This window comes from Panicum virgatum, chromosome 4N (genome assembly GCF_016808335.1).
Source record: "Panicum virgatum strain AP13 chromosome 4N, P.virgatum_v5, whole genome shotgun sequence".
Taxonomy (NCBI): domain Eukaryota; kingdom Viridiplantae; phylum Streptophyta; class Magnoliopsida; order Poales; family Poaceae; genus Panicum; species Panicum virgatum.
Window position 1 is genome coordinate 1,126,946 of NC_053148.1, and position 22,879 is coordinate 1,149,824.

Below are 22,879 nucleotides of genomic sequence, written 5' to 3' on the forward strand. Positions count from 1 at the left end.
AGCGGGTCGACGGCGAGCGGCGGCTTGCGGGCTCGGAGCACGGCGGCGAAGTAGCTCCGGTAGGTTTGGGCGAGGGGAAAAAGGCCTGGGAGCTGCGCTAGGATGAGGCGGCGCTAGCTAGGGGGTCAGAGCGGGCGGAGGAGCGGCGGTGAGACGGCTCCGCGGCGGGGGTGAGCTCGCCGGCGTTCCAGCGGGGCGGCGGCGGCGTTCTGCTGCGTGGGAGCGATGAGAGAGCGAAGGGACGCACAAAATCGAGTTCTGGGACTCTTGTAGTGCGCGGGTGCTCGCTAGAAGAGAGCAGCGGGCTCTGAAGGGGGCGCTCCACGGCGGCGTCGCGGTGGCGGCCGTCGAGGTGGCTCTGGAAGCAGCGGGGGTGCGTGGCACGGCCGAGGAGCTCCAGCGCGAGGCAACAGGAGGGGGAGGAAGGCGTCCGCGACGCTTGGGTGCCAGCGCACGGCGGATTAATGGCCGGAATGGCCGGGAAGGCGGCGGCGGCGCTGTCGGTGGCGTCGGCGGCGAGAACAGAGCAGGGAGGTGGGAGATGGTGATAAGGGTCGATTTGTAATTACTAAAAATTCCAGGGACTAAACTGTAAACCAGCGATAACTTTTAAAATAGGGCTCAAATGAAAAAGTGCCCAACATGAAAGTTGTTCGACTTTTCAAGATCTAGAACTTTGATGTTGTGCAAAAATTTATTTGACCAAAGATTCAAGGGCTAAAATTAAAAACATAGAAAGGAATTTGAATTGTAGGAAATTTGTCTTTTTCAAAGCAATTTCACTTCAAAAGTAGACTTACAAACAAAATTGACTACCATGCATTAAATGCACTAAAATTTTACAAAAACACCCTCCACAAAAGCTATATTCAGAAATAACTATATAAAGGACCTTGCATAAAATCATAATTACACATATAACCTTTCATAATTACAAAAAGATCCTTTTTAAGCAAATCAAACACATGATGCATAGTAAACATACATAATTACTGTGCAGACACCTATTTAATTACTGTGCAGATACCCGGGGTGTTACACTTCCCCTCTCCTCCCTGCAAGGCCGGACATCGCCACCCCCTTGGCCGCTCACCGGCTGCACCCCTGTACCCGCCGCCGTCGGTCCCGTTGACTCCCGCGCCGGTGCTGAAGACGAGCCGAGCGCCACAGAGTTGTAGACGAGGGCAGCGCTGCCACTTCCCCTGCTCGCGCATCTGCCGTCCCCGCGTCGTCCGGAGCCCGCGACCGCGTCGCCCCAGTGTGCGCGTGCGGCGGTCACCGACGACCGCGCTGCCCCCGTCGCGCGCGCGTCCGCTCCCCCGACCGCCTGTAGGAGGCCGAGGCAGGCCCGCCGCCGTCGACCTGCTCCGGCTTGCGGCGGTACGTGGTGACGGGCAGCGCGGCGAGCGCGAACGCGTCGAGCCCATGGCGGGCGCTCCTGCCCAAGGAGCCGAAGGAGCGGTGGACGCCCGCGGACAAGCCGCCCCGGCCGTGCGCCACGAACTGGTAGAGGAGACAGAGGAGGAAGAAGACGACGGCGAGGATGGCAAGGATGACGACGGCCGTGAGCAGGTCGGGGCGCGGTGGTGCGGGCTCCGCGCGACGGCAGCGCAGTTGCCACCTCCCGGACGCGCGCGGGGGGCGGCGGCTGTGCTTCAATGGCGCCTCCAGGTCTTGCTACCGGCATAGATCAAGGACCTCGGTCCTCGAAGACGAGGCGGATGCCGTCGCGGCTGTCGACGGCGACGGGCATGCACGACCGAAACAGGACGCTCTCCACGACGCGGTGCACGTCCTCTTGCACCTCCCGCATGGTGAGCGCTGCCGCCGCAGCGGCCTCCAGCTCGGGCTGCTCCAGGGGCTCCCCGGAGGGCGCGACGCGGACCGGCGGCGAGGGGCCACGGTGGGGCGCGGCCCGGCGGCGGAGCGAGGCCACGGTGGAGGCGGCGAGGGGCCGCGGCGGGGTGCGGGTTGGCGGCGGCGTTGGGCGGAGGCGGTGCAGGCTGGCGGCGAGGGGCCATGGCGAGGCACGGGCGGGTGGCGGCGCGGACGGCGTTGAGGGCCGTGGCGGGACGCAAGGAGGCGGTGGCGCAGGGCCTAGGCGGAGGCGGCTTGGACCGGCGGTGAGGGGCCGCGGCGAGGCGCGGGCCGGCGGTGTCGAGGCCGTAGAAGTGCAGCAGCGATAGAAGTGAGGAAGAGGATGTCAAGTGGGCTCCAATAAAGGGCAAAATGGCCCTTTTACCTAACCTCTTAGCTGCAAATAATTAGTTTATTTCATGTGGTGTGTTGTAGACCAAGTTGCACTTTGGTGATGTGGTTGGAGACAAAATCGGTTTTGATGGTGTGTTCTGCGCAAAACTGCATTTTTGATGGTGTGCTGTGGACAAATTTCCTTAATAGGATACAGCTAATAACAGGGTGCACTGTTTGGGTACTTGGAGCAATATGATATGCTGAGTCGGTCAGTCGGTCTGCAACTTGCTTAGAAGTAGTTCACATGATGGAGACTGAACTGGATGCAGAATCTTCCGTGAAACTTCGCCGTAGACTTTCTCGCAAGAAAAAATCAGACCTAATCAGCATCCCTATCAATGCATCCAGACGTAGACAGCACAGCCCAGTTTGCAATTAATAATAGCTACTTGTTTTACTCTACTGCTGAGCCTTGTGACTGATAATTCGTGAGTGTCTGCAAGACTGCAACTTCCAAATAATTTGATTACTAACTTCGAATTTAGCACGCAAATTTCAGGTATGAACAATGGTGGTCAAACTTTCATGTAGTGACATTGTTTGAAGCTACACTTACTAGCACCACAGTTGTATAAGAGCATCTCTAGTACTGATTCGAACCGAACTGCACCGGAGCTACTTGCGCTTCGCATGTGTATCTATGGATGCGCTACGCATGAGTATCGTTTCAAAAAAAATACAAACATTCTACTTTTTTAGGGACTTTTCATGATTTCTCGTGAAGGTGATGATCATCAGAGAAGGGTTCATCCGTTTAACCAGTCTCCGTAGACCTGCTTCACTGCTACTGCCTTTGGATTCTTCTCGCACACACCACTTCAGCTAAAAGGCCGTTCAAATGCAAATCAACGCACAGTCCGCCTATATGTCGCGAACGGTCCGCAGCAGACTTGCCCAGATTTACACAGAACCAACCCGAAATTTAGAGTTTCCAGCCTTTTTATTGCGGACGGTCCGCATTTCTGAACCGGACAGTCCGCATTTCTGAACCGGACAGTCCGCCGTAGACAAAACCCAGGACCTCACCGAGCACAGCCCTCTTTGGTAATTTTTCCTCACTGACCACCTGACAGTCCGCCCTAGCTAGCGGACAGTCCGCCCTCTTTTTAGGTCCTTAGCCAAATCTCGGGACGAGATTTTTCTAACGGGGGGAGAATTTGTAACAGCCCTATGTTTGTTAATGAGGTAAACATGGCATCATGTGCACCATTAAGCTTTAAACATAATTAGCTCACACTTAAGGAGAGAATTAAACCTTAGACTAGTCCACTGTTTTTTGTAGTGGCGGACAGTCCGCCCCTATACGGCGGGCAGTCCGCAGTTATGCCACGTGGCCGACCATAGTTAACCTCGGACACATCGACATCACTACCATATCACCCATCCGCGGACAGTCCGCTCCTCGCGGACGGTCCACTAGTGCATCTCTGGTGCGTGTCATGCGCGCAGAGTCTGGGCACCACGTCCTACCCTCGGGCCCCACTCGTCAGCCCGACCCCTCTTCACCTGGGAACCATCTCCCAACCCTCTCTCTCTCCCTCCCACTCTCCCCAAACACTTCTCTCCCTAGCTAAGCCATGGAGGAGCTCCCCTTCCTCCTCTCTTGCCATTGAAGCCCTACCTCACCGGAGCATCGCCGGAGAACGCCAAGAAACGACGCCGACGAGCTACACCGCCCCGATCTCCTCTTCTTCCTTGGGGAGGAGCTTCCCCAACGAGTTCTTCTTCTACTCCATCTCCTCCTTCAAGCTCCAAGCAAGGAAGACGACCCCGAGCTACTCCAAGCCTTCCCCGTCGCCTTGAAGCCCTTGCCGGTATCCTATTCGACGCCGGTGAGTGTTTTCCCTCCCCGATCCATCCCCCATTGCCCAAGGATTTGAAGCCAAGAACTCACCTAGAGCCCAATCACCATTGTTGATCTAGAACTTCGAAACCCTAATGCATGTGAGATTTAGTTACTAAAGTGAACTCCCTAGGCTCCCAGGAACCTCTAGGATCAAACCCCACCCCAAACCGTGGCCGGAATCGCCAGCGGCGAACTCGCCGATGAGCCCCGGCCGTGTCGCGGACGGTCCGCCCGACAAGGCCGGACGGTCCGCCAGCTCCTGACAAAAACCAACAGAGACTATGCACGATTCTTAGCCTTTCACAAATTGAGAGGCGGACAGTCCGCTTAACCTACGCGGACGGTTCGCGATTTAGTCAGAAAGCATGTTTTCACCCAACACGGTCCGCACCTGACCGGCGGACGGTCCGCCAAATGTTCCGCCGTTTAGAGCCGGACGGTCCGCTTATCCCAAGCCGAACGGTCCGCATTTAGTTGTTCTTTACCCTTACACTTAGCTATGATTAATCCACATATGTACTACATGTCTAGCCCCTTTTATCATAGTTTTACAATGTTAAATCATACCTTTTCATACCATTTGCATACCATGTCAATCATTCATGGCATATTTATTTATCATGCATCATTGCACTTGTGTAGAGACCGTGACGCCGGAGCAAGAGGAGCTTGAACCGGAGATCGTTGGAGACTCTACTCCCGTCGAGACTCAAGGCGGGCCCCTAAGCATTTCTTACACCCTATTTTGGATCAAAGAAGTATATGTGTCTTGTTTGCGCATGAGTTACTATATATATATATATATATATATCATTGATTGCGTAGAACCTATTTGATGCATTATCAACCTTGATTAGGATATCATCCTTAGATGAGTATGCTTGAATAGGTGTCACGAACTATATGCTTAGCCATGCTTAGCTACGGTATAAGACGAGAGGTGGCAAGGTCACCACCACTCACGAGCTATAGGATATTTGATTAATTTACATGATTAGTCAAGAATGGATAAAAGTTGAGCAAATATGAAAGATGATTCAGACTTGGGCAAGTATGATAGGACCATGTTGGGATGGAGCTCACATGGTTAGTCTTGCTTGAGTTGATTGAGGACTGATGCGTAATCGCTTTGATACTTGAGCACCTTTCCGTACAAACCGCATACTTTATAATGGGATGGTAAGCCAATTAGCATGAGTCACACCTTGCCTTGATCAGATTCGGTGCGAGTTGTGATGGAGTGTGATCGGCGGGTCCGGTCCACTTGTCCTTCTCGACCGTTCGCTCATAGCCGGTTGTGTTTGTGTGAAAGGTTGAGGCATGAATCAACACTTATCCTTGGCCGTGGGTATAGTCGTTGGTCTTGTTCTCGTGTGGGAAAAGTTGTACACCCCTGCAGGGTTTTTGATCTATTGCAATAGCCACGCTCTTGGACATTGAGCACGCTCTTGTACTTTGACTTTAACGTAGACTTACCGTGGAAGTTCATGGAAGATTGAGCTTATGATTTATGAACACTTTACTTATGTAATTGTTTGATGCATGCTTTAGAGATCATAGATGCTCTGTCTTTTGCTTATTACAACTTGATCAAAGTTAGATGCTTTTATGCAAAAGTTAAATACCATACCCTATCCTTGCTACTAACCAAATGCATTCTCCTTGAGGTCGGGATAGTATATACCCATATTGGATAAGCCCTACGAGTACCTTTTGTACTCATGATGCTATCGTAAAAGTTGTTGCAGGTGATCCGCAGTCGGAGGCCGTCTTTGGGTACTTCTACCCCGCGGACGGAGGTGCGGGTGATGAGTAGATGGCCGGTGGCTATGAGGAGGGCACTATCGGCATATAGTGTTAACCTTCTATTTTGTACTATGTATGGAATGAGCGCGACGTAGAACTTTCTGCTGCAAAAACTCTGAAACTTGATGTCTTTGTACTTGAACCTCTTTTATGTAATCTAAACTCTATGTACGGTTGTGCTTGTGTGACGATGTCTACATGTTGTGCAAGTGGAGTGTGTTTAAATCCTGGGTGGTGCTCATGACACATTCCAAGGACTACCGGGGTTGGCCCTTTTTAATCTAGTTGATCAATGGACGATAACTTGATTAAATGGGATCAACTTGGGCTGGTTCCTCACACATATTATGGATATCATACTACATGCAGTAGTATGACATTAGGCTAATAATATTTTCAATGAAAATATGAGGACTTTTGTAAGCGTTCGCTTGTGAAAGTCAACTTTAAATTGATCCAAAGAACTCGCTTCCCTCCAATGAGTTAGAGGTATAATTTAGCCAAATGTTGGATTTGGCATTTCTGTGTACATGGACTGTACAATCACATTTTTGTTTGAAAAATGTGAGATTTGTCACACACATTCACTATGCTAAGTGAAAAAAATGTTTGCATTCATGAGGATCCATAAGTTGTAAATTGCCATGGATCGAAGATCCTTGATAAATGAATGAGTAAACAATCATTTATGATTTGGGCAAAATTACATCCTTTGTTGAAATCCCAATGAGGGACATGCAAAGGGTAGATGGATCTCACTCCTTTGAATACACGGATTTGTAAAAAAATCCAAGTGTTGGAGTTGCATAAAAATGCAAATATGACAATATCCAGAATGGATTGAGCATTTGGTTGGGGGTTGAGGAATAACTGTTGTTATGCCATATGCCCCTAATGATATCGTTGATATCTTAATGCTCATGTTAGGAAAAATTAATTCCATCTAATGCGAGGTTGGATATATCCTAAGCTGGATATATTAGCCATGTCCTACATGAGTTTATCATGTATAAATTTACTCGAAGAGTAAATTGTATAGCATAAGGGCTAAACTTTTGGGGATTCAAGGTGTTTTGGGATCTATTCCTGTGGGAATAGATGATGTGAAATCTTTGCCAAAACATAGGCTCTGTATGCGACAGAATAGACCCCCAAATTATGCGCTATATATGCTATTTATTTAAGTAAATGGTTACTTAAATAACTTCATATTCAAGATGTGTCTTGAATTGGCATATGCAAAATTTTGTGAAGTCAAGATGAGTCTTGAATTACATATAGTGTTTACCTCATATTGGATATGTGATAGAAAATCACTACTATCATCATTATGTACAATGATTATTGCCAAGATATAGTATCAATTTGATATTAGCAATTTAACACACAAAAGCGCAAACCAAATTGGTGACCTTGTAGTAGGGAGCATAATCGGCAAATATGTGTATGTGCAGTAGATGACATCCCATTACCTTTGTGTTTATGCCAATAGTACGAGTTGATCACACTTTGAAGGTGGTCATATGACATCAACCTTATTGGGTGATTGAACTCGGAGGTAGTCACTATGTTTGTAGAAAACACGGTGTAGACCTCAAATTGTGAGACTATTGCTTTGAAAGTAAACATCCAAATGATGTAAACCTTATGCAATTCATATTTAGATTGGATAATCACATGCAGATAATCACTATGTGATGGACATAGTGTAGATGCTGCAGTAGTATATTGTGATACTAACTTGTGTATGACCAATCTCAAAGATGAATTATGGCAAGCACCTGTAGGTGTAGCCCTCTTTTGTAGTTCATATTTAAAATTGGGACGCATATATTGAGGATGAAATCCTATGGTGGTACTGTGGTACACCATGCGTGTATGACCAATTTTGTAATGAACAAAAGTTGTCACCATGAAGGTGAAGGTCCTTTGTTCTAAAATTTGATATTGGATACGCACGTTGGCAATATGCAAAATTTTAGAATATTATACACAAATGAAGAGGTAATCACATAAAACATTTGCATGAAATAAATTAAGCACTAGATATTTAAAATATAAGTAAATGTGCTTAATTAAAAATGCAAATGTAAATTGCATATAATAAATTAAGCACTTTATTAAAGAAATGCAAAATTAAATTGCATGGAAAATAAATTGCATACAAAATAAATTGCATGAAAAATAAAGTGGAATATATTGTTATTGGGAATGTCATATGACAACACTTTGAACAATATACTCAACACCTTGGTTACATGTTATTGGGAATTGCCATGGGCAAACACTTTGAACATTGTAACAAATTCCTTGAAAGATAGGAACTCATATGCACGAATTTACTGTGGTAAACTCATATGATGCAATTTCTGTTGACATATAGTCACAAAAATATTTATTTACATGAGGTAAATATGGTGCATCATAATTATATTTACATGTTGTAAATATATTATTTTGTAGTTCTGTTAAAACCTGAGGGTTAAAACATAATTCGGGAATACATTAATAATCTGTTTGGACCATCGTGTAATTCACAAAAAATAATAAAAATTATTGGGCGGTGGGCCGAAACAACTTCAATTTCGGCCCACTGCCGATTTGGGTCCGGAGGGAGCCAGGCGGAGCAATTTGGGCTAGCGCGGCCTGTTGGGCTGGCCCATAGCTGCCGCGCCAAGGCCTGATGGCCCGGCCAGGCAAGGGTTAGGGGTCCGAACCCTAACCCCGTCGCCAGCAGCTATGCGCTGCTGCCTCCGCGCATTGCAGGCGCCGCCGCCATGCCTTGCAGTCGTTGCCGCCGTGCCGCCCGCGCGGGTCGAGGCGTCGTCGTGCCCGTGCGCTGCCACAGCCGCGCAGAGGCGCCGTCGCTGGCGCTGATGCGCCGCCGTGCCTCTGCCGCGCGGGACTGGTGCCGCCGTCCGCCACGCTGAGGCGCTGGCGCCGCGGCCTTGCCGGTGTGCCGTCACACGAGCGCGGAGGCGCTGCCGCCGAGGCACATCGCGCCGTCCGGATCCGGCCATGGTGTGGCCGGATCTCCCCCCTTCCGCGCCCCCCCCCCCTTCTCACCAACTCCGGGTGCGCCTAGCTCTCCCCCTCGCCGGAGCGAGAGGAGCGAGGCTCGGGGCCACGCAGAGGTTGGAGTGGAGGGGCCATGGCCGGCTCGGCGATGCCGAGCTCATCGACGACTGCTGGTGTCGGAGATTGAGGCGGTGGCGCGAGGGTCGGCTCGTCGAAGACCACCTGGGCCGCTATGCTTGAGTTCACCCGCCGTTGTAGAACGGGAGCGAACGGTGAGGTTGTCGGCGGTGGCATTGCAAGGGGTTCCCTTGGCATCACGGCGAGCTGCGGCAACGCCTCCACCGTGACGTCCGCGATGACGACGGTGGTGCAGTGGATGACGAAGGCCATCCAGGAGCAGCTGACAAAGTTGACGTCGAAGTTCGAGCGAATTTGGTGAGTGCTTCGGCATCTTACACTTGTTCGTCGGAGTTCTTGTCGTCTTCTTCTACTCAGTTGGCTAGGGCCAGTGCTGATAACGTATTAGAGAATGAAAATTGTAGGGACAAGAATGTAGTGAATGGAGCAAATTTTCTCATTGATCTCAAGATCCCTTTATATAGGGAGATTACAACCTAGTTAAGACTAGGCATTTAGAACATCAGTTTCTTTTTCTAATGGCAGCCATAAAACTGATTCATAGCATAGCAATAAACTCAATTTATATCCTTAACCATGGCTGTCATGGTCTTGATAGCTGCTTTGATGAGATCAAATAAAGAGCTTTTGTAACAAACAGAAGAATAAAGCTGGAATCAATTCCACCAGTTTCAAAATCTTTCAGCAATTTCTTCTTCTGCTTAACCTGACTACTATTCAGTTCCAGTTACATCGCAAATTTTGGACTACGGTTCCTCTGCTTATTTCACCTTTCAGCGGTACAACAAATTCACTTTTTATCTCAAAACTACCTCGACCAACCTCTCCAAGACCCGCCTACTAAAAAAAAATGGTGATCAACTTCTTCCCAGGGGCAACCATGGCATGGCCGTCACTCATCAGTATCCATAGCCTGGTCGTGGCAAGAGTAGAAGCAGGTAATTAGCAAAACATGTCTTGAGGCATACACTACAAACGTTTATCAGCGTGAGATGCAGGGTATCATCATTTACCAGAGTTGTCCATGGGGTTAGCGAGGGGAGCGGCCTCAGGCTCCTTGATCTCGACGACCACGACATCCGACGTGAGGAAGGTCTTGGCCACCGACGCAGCGTGCTCCAAGCAGCACCTCACCACCTACACAGTTCATCACGGTTTTGAGATGTTCGGCTGGGGGGGAAAAGGAAGGTTGGGAAAAGATATGAAATAATTGTAGTGTCAACCACGTGCAAGGACTGCAAGTTCTTTCTATATCTATTTGACATTCAACTAAAGAACTAGCTCTACACATGATAAATTAGGTTGGCTTACCCATTTCACCTAGATCTAGCTCTACATCAGAAAGTAATGAACCAAACATTACCCAATGGTAGGGTACAAGCTTTGAATGCCTGAAGTTGCAGGAACAACTATCCAGTACTCGAGCAAAAGGATAGTAAAGCAACAGGGCCACAAACCTTGGTGGGGTCAATGATACCAGCAGCCATCAAGTCCTCGTACTGTCCGGTAGCAGCATTGTAACCGTACTTGAAATTATTGTTAGAAAGAACCTGGTGCAAAAGGCATTTCCATATGCATCAGAATTTTCGATCTAAGCCCTGAAATGCAGACATATCATGAGCTTTTGAGTAACCCCCCCCCCCCCCCCCGGTACCTTCTCAGTGACAACGCTTCCATTAACACCGGCATTTTTAGCAATCAATTTGAGTGGGTAGCTCAGAGCCCTCCTCACTATTTCAGCTCCAACCTACAAATGTTGACAGTTCAGCGCATCACTTTGGATTGCCCAATGGCGCAGCTATAGGACTTTTGTTTGAAATGAATGAATTCATTACTGACTTCATTCTCACCTTCTGCTCATCATTCTCCAGTGTGTCCTTGATGGCATCAACTTTAGCGGCAAGCCGCAAGAGAGTGCACCCTCCGCCAACAACAATACCTTCCTCAACAGCAGCCTGTGGAGACAAAGAAACCATTTTAGTGATACAAGTGACCAGAAGAAAAATCAGCAGAACATATAGAATGCTTCAGAAAGCACTATAATGCAGAATTCCCATTCCTTATGAAGCAAATAAGAATCTGGCAGCACAGAATGGTTAATTACTCCGACAGACTTACCTTAGTTGCATTTAGGGCATCCTCAACTCTCAACTTCTTCTCTTTTAGTTCAGTTTCTGTTTGTGCTCCCACCTGTCGAGCAACACCGAACATGAATTACAGTTAGCTACCATCCTTGCAACATTGAATCGATGAAATTCATTATCCATGTACTTTAACTATACCTGAATGACAGCAACACCACCAGCAAGCTTTGCTATCCTCTCATTGAGTTTTTCCTTTTCATATTCTTGATCTGCTGCCTGAAAGTTAGGTCAATAAAAACATTGTTTCAGACTTTCACGTGAACAGTGTGATACTGAGTCAATTCAACAAGACACAAGAAAAGGTCAGACCTCAATGAGATTTTTAATTTGTGCAACCCTCTTAGTAACTTCTTCCTGTGTGCTGCCGTCACCGACTATTGTTGTTGCCTCTTTGGTAAGGACGACCTTTGCAGCTGTTCCAAGGACTGATTTATCTGCCTTGTCAAGTGAGAGCCCAACTTCATCTCTGATTACAGTTCCTGCAGAAATGAAGAATGCTTATAAATAAGAAGCATACATAAGCATAAGGATGCTCAGAAGGGAAGCTCAGCTGACCTCCGGTAAGGATGGCAATGTCATCCAAGTACTGGGTCTTGCGCTCTCCAAAACCAGGGGCTTTGATAGCAGCAATCTTCAATGATCCTCTAAGCTTGTTGACAACAAGAGTAGCAAGAGCCTCCTGCTCGATATCCTCAGCAATTATCAGGATTGGGTATCCACCTCTGATGGCTTCCTCCAAAACATTGATAAGATCCCTTGCGTTGGTGATCTTTTTGTCCACCAAAAGCAGCTGGGTAATGTAGATAAAGATATAGTAGCATCAATAATCTGAAACAGCCATACAATGAACAGCAAAATAAAAAAATCAAAATGATAGCTTAGATTCCATGCTACCTTGCAGTTCTCATACTCAGCGGTCATCTTCTCACTGTCAGTTACAAAGTAAGGAGAGATGTAACCACGCTCAAATTGCATTCCCTCCACAACATATAGAAAGTTCTCAGAACTCCTCCCCTCTTCAAGGGTAACCACACCCTTCCGACCAACCTTGTTCATGGCTTCTGCTATCATGTTTCCAATTTCATAGTTGTTACCGGCACTGACTGCAGCAACATCAGCAAGCTCGCTATCTTCAACCTCTTTTGAAAGCTTTCGTAGTTCCTCAACTAGTGCTTTTGCTGTTTTCTCAATACCACGGGTAATCTGAACAGGATTAGCACCAGCTGCCACAACCTGTACAAGAGAGTGTTTAGCTTACAAAATAGTATTTCATCATTTAATTGTACTGGTAGCAAAAAAGATCCAGCTATGGTGTACCTTAACACCCTCAGCTATCAGCCCCTGAGCAAGAACCACGGAAGTAGTTGTCCCATCTCCAGCTAGATCATTGGTTTTAGCTGCAGCTTGCCTGACCAATTTAGCTCCAATGTTTTCAACTGGATCCTCCAGCTCAACCTGCAGTATAACAACTAATACTATAAAACTCTGCGTGGACTTCAAATTTATGCCACAAATTGCATATGACAATCCAGAAGCCCTCAGAAGAGACTCATTCAATACAAATTCAACAATTTGCAATATTCTTTTTGATAAGAAAAACAAAGGGTACATTATAAATGAGGTACAGACAACAGCTAACAAGTTTATGCTTGTGGTCATCTTGTAAAGTTCACATATTAAAACTGTGTCGCGAGAGTGAAAAAAATGTATAGACAGGGGTACACAATTTACCAGCTAGCAAGCAAATTCAAAGTACAATGCTGATCACTGTAATCCTTTGAAATGAGATAACATTTGCACTGTACCTCTCTTGCAACTGTAACACCATCATTAACAATCTTAGGAGACCCATACTTGCTCTCCAGAACCACATTCCTCCCCTTTGGCCCTAGTGTAACTCCAACTAGGTCTGCAAGCTTGTTAACTCCAGTCTGAAATACAGAAAAAACTAATTAATGTCTAGTTAAGACAAAACAGTACATTTTCATTAAAAAAAAGAATGTCCAAGAATGGTGAAGCCCACCTGGAGCTTCTTGGTAGCTGAGCCATCCTTGTTGAAGTACAGCTCCTTAGCTGCTTTCACTCTGAAGTTAGCCCTCCTCTGAAGGCGCACATTCTTACCGGTTGGCGCAGCCATAAGGCCAACCGTAGAAGTGGCACCGAATGTTGAAGCCATATCTGCCTGTGCAGCAGGAATTACATTAGCATGACAAAACAATCGATGCAAACCATAATCTACAATCTTAACAGCTCTCAAGCAGAAACTAACAAAAGGATATTTTGACTGCATAACAGAAAGCATCATCCTGTACTACATGCGTTGAGGCACGATAACAAAGGGTAATCAAAAACCAATTTGCATGGCCTTCAAAATTCAGGTGACATTCAACCATTCCGGCAATTTCGCAACTTCTAAGAACTTAATGGTCACCAACATACATAGCATTTCTGACACTTTCCACTACCCAAATGGCAATTGCACAAAGCATGTGCATCCATCTTGCTTTGGTAGTCCAAGCAACGGAAAGCAAAAGCATACCACCTACAGAAAGCAAGCCCCTAACCTTTTTCCAAGCAGAGACAGACAAGTGAAATAGGTAAATCCCAAACCAACCAATAACAGTCAGTTCATTTACGGCTGAGGCCAAAATGTGCATGCCAGTATGCCACAGCCTTGAACCAGAGGCCTTAGGTACCCTACCTCAAGAGTTTACCTATGATGGCATCGGATTTTATTGAAAAGAATCCTTCCACTTCTAGTAAAAATTCTGGTGTCCTTGCCCGATAACAGTTTGGGAAGGGGTTTTTTGAGAAAAAAGAAGAATCTACTTCAACCGATATGCCCTTTAGACTAATGTGGCAATTCTACTGAGCTAACTACACCTCAAGCACAAAACCCTGCGAGATTCACGAGGCCAACCACCCACAACATTCGGGCGAAACTAGCTTACGTGACAAAATACATCCACAAAACGTCCCAAACCCACGCGCCCTCAACCTACGCGGACGAACTGGAGCCATCTCGCATCCAACCCACCAACGAATTCGAGCGAAACACGGCACAGGCAAACCAGTTCGCCTAATCCTCGAACCACGGGTCGAATTGCTGAAAACTCGCCGCGAAACTCTGGGAGAGCGCGGGATAACCTCGAAATCAGGGCGGAACAGGAGGGCAGGAGCTCGAATTAGAGATTCACCTCGCGGATTGGAATCGGAGGGTGGCGGGGGCGGAGAGGATAAGGCTGGCGGCCTCGGGGAGGTTGGGTCGCTGCGCTGCGTGTGAGGAGGGGTTTGGGGGCGGGGCAGAGGGGAAGGGATGAGGTATTAAATACACGCCAGGGTTTAGCAATAGGCTACACGTTCGCGCATACACCCCTGTGATTATGGCTATTTGTTAAAGCACCACGCTACAATTTTTTAGGCCACTGAAAACCTAGTTGCAGATACCGGCTCACAGACCAGTATCTAGCGACTGATGCTGTTGCTGACAGCCGAATAGAGTGATTGGAGCATAAGTTGAAGGAGAAAAAAGAAAGAAAAAAAGAAAAGAGAGAAAAAAAGATAAATGTGGAGGAGGAGGTAGAGAAGTCCTTCTAAGACTGACTCCAACAACACGTTGCAAAATGAGCGATGCATCCGGGAGTTTGCATCGCGCACAGTATTTGCAACGCGCCCGCAAAAACTCTTCTCTCTAACAGACGGATGCAAAATCTCTTCCGCCGCCGGCGCCGTCTCCTCGCCTCCTCTTCCGCGCCACCCCCATCCCTCCCCTCCATCTGCTGCTGGCGCCACCCCTTCCCCTCCCTTCTCTCCCCCGTCGGCACCTCCTCCACTGCCAGCGGCGGGAGCTCGAGGCCCGGGCGGAGGTGGTCGGCCAGCCGCGGGAGCTCCACGCACGGGGCGGAGGTGGCCTACCGGCTCTCCACGCGCGGGCGGCCACATGGAGCAGCGCGACGGGTCCATGGGGCGAGCTGAGGGGCTTCATGGCGGCGACCGGCCCGGAGAAGATGGTCCCTGCAGCGGCGGCCGGCCGCCCACCTCGCTCCTCCCCACTCCGCGCCCCACCCCCGAGGAAGCACTGGACGAGGTCATCTTGGGCGTCGGCCATGGCGCGCACGAGGCTGGCGTCGACGCCGCCGCCGAAGCACATCGCAGCCAGCAGACCGAACATGGCTTTGCGCAGGCTCTCGGCGGCGAGCACCACTCCGCCGGAGCCGGACGAGCGCTGCCGGTCAAGGTCCGCGAAGAGATTGCCGAGCGCACAGCGTCGGGCGGGACTGTAGCGGCGGAGGCGCGACGGGTGGAGGATCTCGGCGGTGAGGTTGCTGCGGGGGAGAAGGAGGCCGCGGAGGCGGCGGCGCACGGCCTGCGGCAGGAGCTGGACGCGGAGCGGGCCTCCACGAAGACGGCCTCCGGGAGGCCCGCGCAGGCGGCCTCGCCCTCCGCCGTCGCCGCCTCGGCCCGCTCTTCTCCTTCGCCGCCCGCTCCGGCGTCCCCGCCGGGTTCCGCCCGCCTCCGCGCCAAGTCGTCGTCACCGGCGGGGCCGGATTCGTCGGCAGCCACCTCGTGGACCGGCTGCTAGAGCAGGGCACGCGCGCGAAGTCTTCGCTCCCTCCTCGTGGCCGGCCTCCTCCTCCTCCTCCTCTGGTCCGCCGCCGCCTCTCCCCTGCCGGCCGGATGCATTCGAGGAGAGAGGGGATGTATTTTTGCATCCCCTCTCTCCTCCGAAGGGAAAATGCATCCCGCGATGCATGGTCTGTTGGAGGAGGGAGCGAACATGCACAGTGCCAGCGCGAGGCAAAAATGCTTTTGCCTCGCGCTGTTGGGGTCAGTCTAACATCCAAGACTGCATCCGCCACTAACAGGTCATCGTGATAGCATTAACAAAAGTGATGGGTCATAAGCTATTTCACACAAGCTCTATCATATAGTAAGGAATTTCAAAATTTGACATCGAATACATACGTGTCATCTGTTTTGACATTAAATTCGCAAGTCTTTTAAAATATAACACTGAGCGTGCGAATTGTTTCAAAACAGGGGATTCCTCCTCCTTTTTCTGAATTTAGTGAATTTCTTTTTTATTTTCATTTTGCAGAGCACATGAACCGACTATTTTACCCCTAACCCAATCGAACCGATCTCTAAAGAACGAAAGCAGCACCATAAGATCCAGCAGGAGATTGGGCCACGTCACTACTATTTTAGCACCGTCGGATCTTACATCGACAATCAAAATCAAGCACAGTCAGCAGAGTCGAGTCGGAGATTCTCGACCTTTCGCGATACCTGTCGGCAGCACCAAACAGCCAACGCTCTTGCGCCAGAGATCTTGCGCCCCCCTCCCCCCGCGATCTTCACCCACGATCTGCAAGCAGGTAACTACACTTTCTTCCTCCACTTTCTTCCTCCTCCAGTCAGGCCGATTCCGGACTTCGCCGGTCGATTCCGGACATCTCCGGCATCCCCTCGTCGATTCCCTCCGGGAGCACCTTCCTCACTACCCCCTCCATCTTCCTCAGCCCCTTGCCGAGTTCCTCCATGGCCGAATCAGCCATAATAGACCCTACCACCATCGGCCGCCATTACAGCTTCGCCCGGAGCTGCGACCTTCCGTCGATGATCCTCCTATGGTCCTCATCCTCACCCTCCGGCCTGCAAAATCGAATCCCCAGTGAGCCCTCAACCTGTCCGGCCTATTTTTTTACCGTCGATTTCGCGCATCGCCGGGTCCGGAATGCGGCCGCGCCGGCGCTCGTCGGGGGCTGCGAGCATACAGCGCCGTGCCCAACCGCCGAGCGCGCCGACCCCTCCCGGGCTCGTTAGCCGCTGGTCTGCCCTGCCCCGCCGCCGGCAGTGGGCTCGCCCTGCCCTGCAGCCGGCCATGGCCATGGCCATGGCGTGTCTGGCCATAGCGTGGTCCAGGCTGCTCCCTCCCCCTGACCAGCGTTTCCCTACGAGCCGGCGGCGCTGGAATAAATCACACCGTCCGCCCAAGCCATTCGATGCACAGCCTCAAGCCTTCACCTCTCCCATCGTCACTTCTCTGATCTCCGATACCTCATCTCAGTGTTAAAGAAGGTGCACACCATGTGCTTAACAAATTGCCTGTGAAGAAGTACAGATAGCTAAAGCATGTGAATACCCATGCTTTGTCTCACTGTCAAATGTGACACTAAATCTTTGTCTGCGTGTTTGTTGGCTATAAACATAGACCACAGTGACATGCAAGCCTACCAATAACCTGCTCTTTAGTTGACACATATACACGTTCTCTTCTTGTAGCTGTTTAAGGAAATTTGCAACACTTTTCAATGACAAAAGTAAAATTTCTACTTGTTGGCAATCTCTATTAAGATTTTTTTTAGTTGGTAATATTTGCTGGTTGCCTTTCCAGTCCTTGTCCAGATTTGCAAGTTGGCTAGATAATCTTTAGTTTGTGTCGTACAGATTATACTATTTTCTCCAATTTCTGTACAACATATAAAAAATGGCAACTGTATTTAATCCTTTTTTGACAGAATAACATGTCCCTGGGTTAACTGCTTTTGCACAACAAAATGATGGCAGCCATTTTCTTATGTGTGGCTAATAAAATAGTACTGTTAATGCTGAGTGGGTGGTCATGGCATTTTTTTGTTCGGCTCCCATTTTCAGTGCTGTGGGACATGCCTGTACTTGGCCTTTTGTTATAATCTAAGTGATCTAGGTAGTTATCCTTGCTTGTGTAGTTATCATGTACTTGTGCATATCAGTGCTGCATATCAGTCTTTGCCAATATATGTGGATTACAATTAATGTGTTTTATGCTACTGTCAGAATCCCTGTTTGAAATAAAAAGGACTCTGTAAGCATTTATGGTGGCTAAGCAACAATCAAATTCCAAAAGGTATGTATCTACCATGTGTATTAATTCTTTCATTAATTATACTGCTGGTTATAATTCCTTATTATTAGTTTAGCGGAACATACGCCGGGTAGAGCCCATAAAGACGTAGGGCCATAGGGGGCATCGACACACACTATGCACAGCAACTGCTCAAAGAAATGCCTCCAAGGTAAGTGCTCAAGTATCTTGTGTTTTCAGAAGTTTTAGCGGACTAGAACTTGTAGAGCTCATTTAGCATGAAACATGGAAATGTGACTCTGATTCAAGAGAGTATGATGCAACATCCAAGACATTCTAACGCCATGAAAGGTATGTTCTTATGTTCAGTACTTCAGTTACCAATTGCACTCTTTACTTTCATATAGGTATGAATTCGAAACTTATAAACATCATAGCTGCCAGCTTTGCCTTGCTCCCTTGGGTAGCTAGACAATGTGAATTTGATTTAATATGTACATATATATTCAGTGAAAGCTGATTGGGGCATCATAACGTTTTACTCCAGTTCTAGGCAACACTTATGTACTACTGTTCATGTAGGAAATCTCCCATCTATATCTATCAACTAATGAAATGAAGGTCTTGCTTACTACTTCCTACTTACCTGATTTCCAAATGTAACATTCCATATCCAAGTATCAGACCACTTGTTAGAATGCAGAATTATTAGGATTCTTATCAAACATTTGTACACAATAGAGATTGCCAAATCGATTAGCACATTGCTTTCTTAGGATTTGACTAGCACATGTTGAGTATTTACAAGCTGCCAAATATTGCCAAACCCACCAAGGTCAAGCTTTGGCAGTATTGTTCTTGCTCTCATATGGCATTTCCAAAGTTGAACTTGATTAATTTTCGAAAAAAAAGTTGAACTTGAGAAGTCAGTCTTTTCAGTTACAAGTAGCCTTCTGAACTTGCATATGGTATTTCTACGTACAGGCTATTCATTCTCTAAGTCTTGGTTTTGACATAGGAAATAGAGGTTGAACGGCAACAAAGTTTCTCGATTGAAATTCCAAAGTGGGAATTGGAGTACTTTCACAAAAATAGGCATACCCATGATTTTGTGGATGGTTGATCCCTATGACAGCTCCTTATGTAAATGTTGCATGAGTTGTAATATCTCTTCTCTAAAGTCAAATTTTGAGATGTCTGCTAGATTTGTAGTAATGTTTCTTCCTTCAAAAGTTTCGGGATACTGTCAACATGTTTTTGAGCTAGAGGTAGCTATCTCGATCAGTAGTCAAAACAGCAGAGACAGATAGTACACGACGGGGATACATATCCATACTATGTCTTGGCTAAGCTAATTTACTCATAGGACAAGCAAAACAAAACAGGGAGCACTAAGGCACTAATCAAAATCTCTTGACCTATTACAAATAAAGCATGTCAAAATCTCATGTGGATCATTCGCACATATGTTGTACTATTTCGATGCTTCCACATGCTGACACTGCAAAGCAATCGTGACTTAATTAGTTTACAGTCTTACACGAAAACGGAGACATATCGTATGCAATCAGCATTCCCGTGCAATCGTGCAATCCGCGAATATGAAACATCGGATCTCAATCCAACGATCGCTGCTATTTTGCACTTAAACCCCCCGCACCTCATCAGCGCCGGCACTCCCTCACCCGCCTCGAGCGCATCTCCCTCCCCGGTGCCTCTCTGCTCCTCCTCCCCGGTGCCTCCCTCACCGCACCGGGCGGGCGCGGAACAGGGGCCCCGCTGCCCCTCCCCTACTCCCTCTGCACGAGCGCACGGACGACGCGACGGATGATGGCGAGGCGGAGTGGACGGCGCGGCAGTGGACCCGCGCGAGCCATGGCGAGCTGGGGCGGGCGGCTGCGGCGGCCGCGGCCGCGGCCCCTGCTCCCTCCGCTCGCGCCGGCCGCGGCGGTGTGGCGAGCAGGGCCGGCCCCTGCTCCCTCCTTCGTCGGCGCTCGAGCTCGGCCTGCCTCGACCTCCGCTATCGCGGCGGCGGGACGCCCTCGTCAGCGCACAGGGCCGCCTCCCTCCGCGCGGGGCCTCGCCGCGGCCCCCTTGCCGCGCGTCCTCGCCGCGCTCCCTGCGCGCGCGGGCTGGCCGGTTCCTCTGCTCGGCGTGGCTCCTCTGCTCGCCGTGGCGTCCTCCGCCCGGCGGTGGTCCTTCCTCCCTCCGCCGCTCGCCCCATCCCGCGCGGCCGCAGAGGAGGAGCGGGGCGCGGCACGACGACGACGCTGCGGCGCGGCCATGGAGCTCGCGGCCTCCCATGGTGGCGTGCGTCCATGCCTGAATGCCTCCGCGGCAGGGCGGGACGGCCGCAGCGCCTCGGTGGGGCGGGGCAGACGCGGCGCGGCGGCCACGGTGAGGCCAGACCTCCCCGCACGGGGCGGGGCCTTGTGGCGAGGCGGGGAGCAGCTCATCGTGGTGGACGGGGAGCAGCTCGTCGCGGCGGAGGAGGCCGTCGCGTCCTTGGCGTGCGCGGGTGCGGCGGCTTCCCCTTCGTCTCCCTCGCCGGTGGGCATGCGGAGGCACCGGGGAGGAGGAGCAGAGAGGCACCGGGGAGGGAGATGCGCTCGAGGCGGGTGAGGGAGTGCCGGCGCTGATGAGGTGCGGGGGGTTTAAGTGCAAAATAGCAGCGACCGTTGGATTGAGATCCGATGTTTCATATTCGCGGATTGCACGATTGCACGGGAATGCTGATTGCATACGATATGTCCCCCACGAAAACGCTGGCCAAACCATTAGCTGTCAAGAAGAAAACACTGGCCAGAATATGAACGGCGCGGCAACGCCGCGCCCAGAGTTCTAGTTCGATCGAATGCCCTCTCTGCCGTGTTCTTCTCTTTCTCTCTCGATCTCTCCTCTCTGCGGCTTGGCGCACGAACAGCAACGCCGCCCGCCGCCGCCGATCGGAGCGCCGCTGCAGGAGCACCGCCGGTCGTGTTCCTCGTCAAGCCTGCACCACGAAGCATGGCGACGGCGGGCCCGACGCTGCGGTGCGCCGCGCGATGCGCCTCCTCCCCGCTGGCGCTGGGCGCCGCCGGCGACAACGGCATCGGGCGCAGCGGCCAGCCGGCTCGCAGCGCTCATTCCCACGCCGTTCAAGCTGGAGACATTATCAGATATAGCAATTGACTAGTACACAATGCAAACTATAAAACTGCAACGAGATCTCAACTGCAACTATCTAATCTTCCATTTCGTGAGAAAGATCAATCACGTACGATGCTCAACTAATCAAATCAAAGCACGATTGATGAAGACGCTTTGATACCTATACCACACTTATTGGTTTCTATGCAACCCAAGCCATATCAACGCCAAATCAGATGCAAATCTCTTGTTTCCGCTTCAATTGGCCATCTTCTCCGGCGTCCATGCGAGCAGCCTAAACGGCGTGGAGAGGGGCGCCGTGAGCGGCGCAGCGATGGCGGAGGTTGCCTGGCCCACTGCGCCCGATGCTCGATGGCGGCGGGGAGGAGGAGCATCGCGCGGCGCACCGCGGCATTCGGCCCGCCGTTGCCAAGCTTCGCGGTGCAGGTCTCGCCTTGGAGATTGGGAACACGGCCAGCAGCACTCCGGCCGGCGGTGCTCTGTTTCACCGGCAGGGGGCCGGCGGTGCTGTTCGTTCGAGACCAAGAGAGGAGAGAAGAACACGGACGAATTTCGATCCAATCGGCAGGGACAGGGGCAAACTGGCCAGTTCATGTGCTGTAAAACCAAAACAAAAAAGAAATTTGCAAAATTGAGAAAAAGAGGAGAAATCCCTCATTTTGAAATAATTCGCACAATCAGTGTTATATTTTGAAAGACTTGCGAATTTAATTTCAAAATAAGTGAGATGTGCGTATTCGTTGTCAAATATCGAAATTCCTCATCATACAGCTTGTTCGGGTAACTGGTCAGCCAGCCAGCCAGCCAGCCAACAGTGCTTTTTTCTCATATCAAATTAGCACCAACCACTAGCCAACCAGTAGTACTTTTCTCTCACAATAAATCAGCACCAGGCACCAACCGACCGAATAGGGTGATAGTGTTTGTCTAAACCAATAAAAGATTATGAGGGTGTTTGGTTCATAGCTACACTTTGTCACACCTAACTTTATGCAAGTTTGATCAAGTTGGTATGTGTTTGATTGGTAACTAAGCTTAGACAAGATTCTTTTGGGCTCCATATATCATAGGTAAGAAAAAGTGATAAAATTTTCTTAGACAAGAAAAGCGTGATGGATAAACTCTTTGCCACACTTGTCTAATCTTGAGCGTGGTAAAGTATGATTGTCAACCAAACAACCCCTTTATTCCAACCAACTAGATCTCACAAGGCACACTTTTGAAAAAAAAATGATGAAATACCCCTGAACTTTGTCCCAGTCTCATGAAAATTTTAATCATCAAACTTTAATTATTTTTAAACAAAATGATGAAATGCCCCGAGACTTATCTGACACATGCAAAATTTTATCGTCGAACTTTTAAGTAAGATTGGCTAAGTATCATGGCAAATATGATAATTTTACCTTAGTGCATACATTAGATGTATCCGCCTTTGCATTATCATTTCAGCATGTAATGAAGTGCATGAGAATGTAGTAAGCTGGGATGAAAAGTAACTTTATTAGAACATCATGTAAAAAACCAGGGATCCCCACAACTATTAGAAACTAATATTACTCGTCTTAGTAGTGACACAAATCAGTCTGTTTGGATGGCTGGATTTGGTTGGCTGATTCAGTGTAGAGGCTAATTTTGAGAGAGGACTTATACTATAGCGGTTGATTATGTAGCAGA

General features: G+C 49.3%; 1 protein-coding gene and 1 long non-coding RNA gene across 2 annotated transcripts; one reads left to right on the forward strand and one right to left on the reverse strand.

Annotated features, from left to right (window-relative positions):
• Window positions 1-9,668: 9,668 nt before the first annotated feature.
• Window positions 9,669-14,546, reverse strand: LOC120668805 (ruBisCO large subunit-binding protein subunit beta, chloroplastic). Its single transcript, XM_039948602.1, has 14 exons — window positions 14,403-14,546; window positions 13,229-13,387; window positions 13,011-13,136; window positions 12,523-12,660; window positions 12,100-12,438; window positions 11,761-11,995; window positions 11,515-11,684; window positions 11,344-11,421; window positions 11,180-11,251; window positions 10,912-11,016; window positions 10,716-10,808; window positions 10,519-10,611; window positions 10,075-10,198; window positions 9,669-9,974 (listed from the first exon to the last, which is right to left on the reverse strand). Exons 2-14 carry the CDS (start codon window positions 13,379-13,381, stop codon window positions 9,961-9,963), a joined length of 1,740 nt encoding a protein of 579 aa, XP_039804536.1. The 5' UTR covers window positions 13,382-13,387; window positions 14,403-14,546; the 3' UTR covers window positions 9,669-9,960.
• Window positions 14,547-16,428: 1,882 nt separating this feature from the next.
• LOC120668806 lies at window positions 16,429-19,346 on the forward strand. Its single transcript, XR_005672574.1, has 3 exons — window positions 16,429-16,583; window positions 18,025-18,094; window positions 18,163-19,346. It is a non-coding gene; the product is annotated as an uncharacterized LOC120668806 (long non-coding RNA).
• Window positions 19,347-22,879: the final 3,533 nt, after the last annotated feature.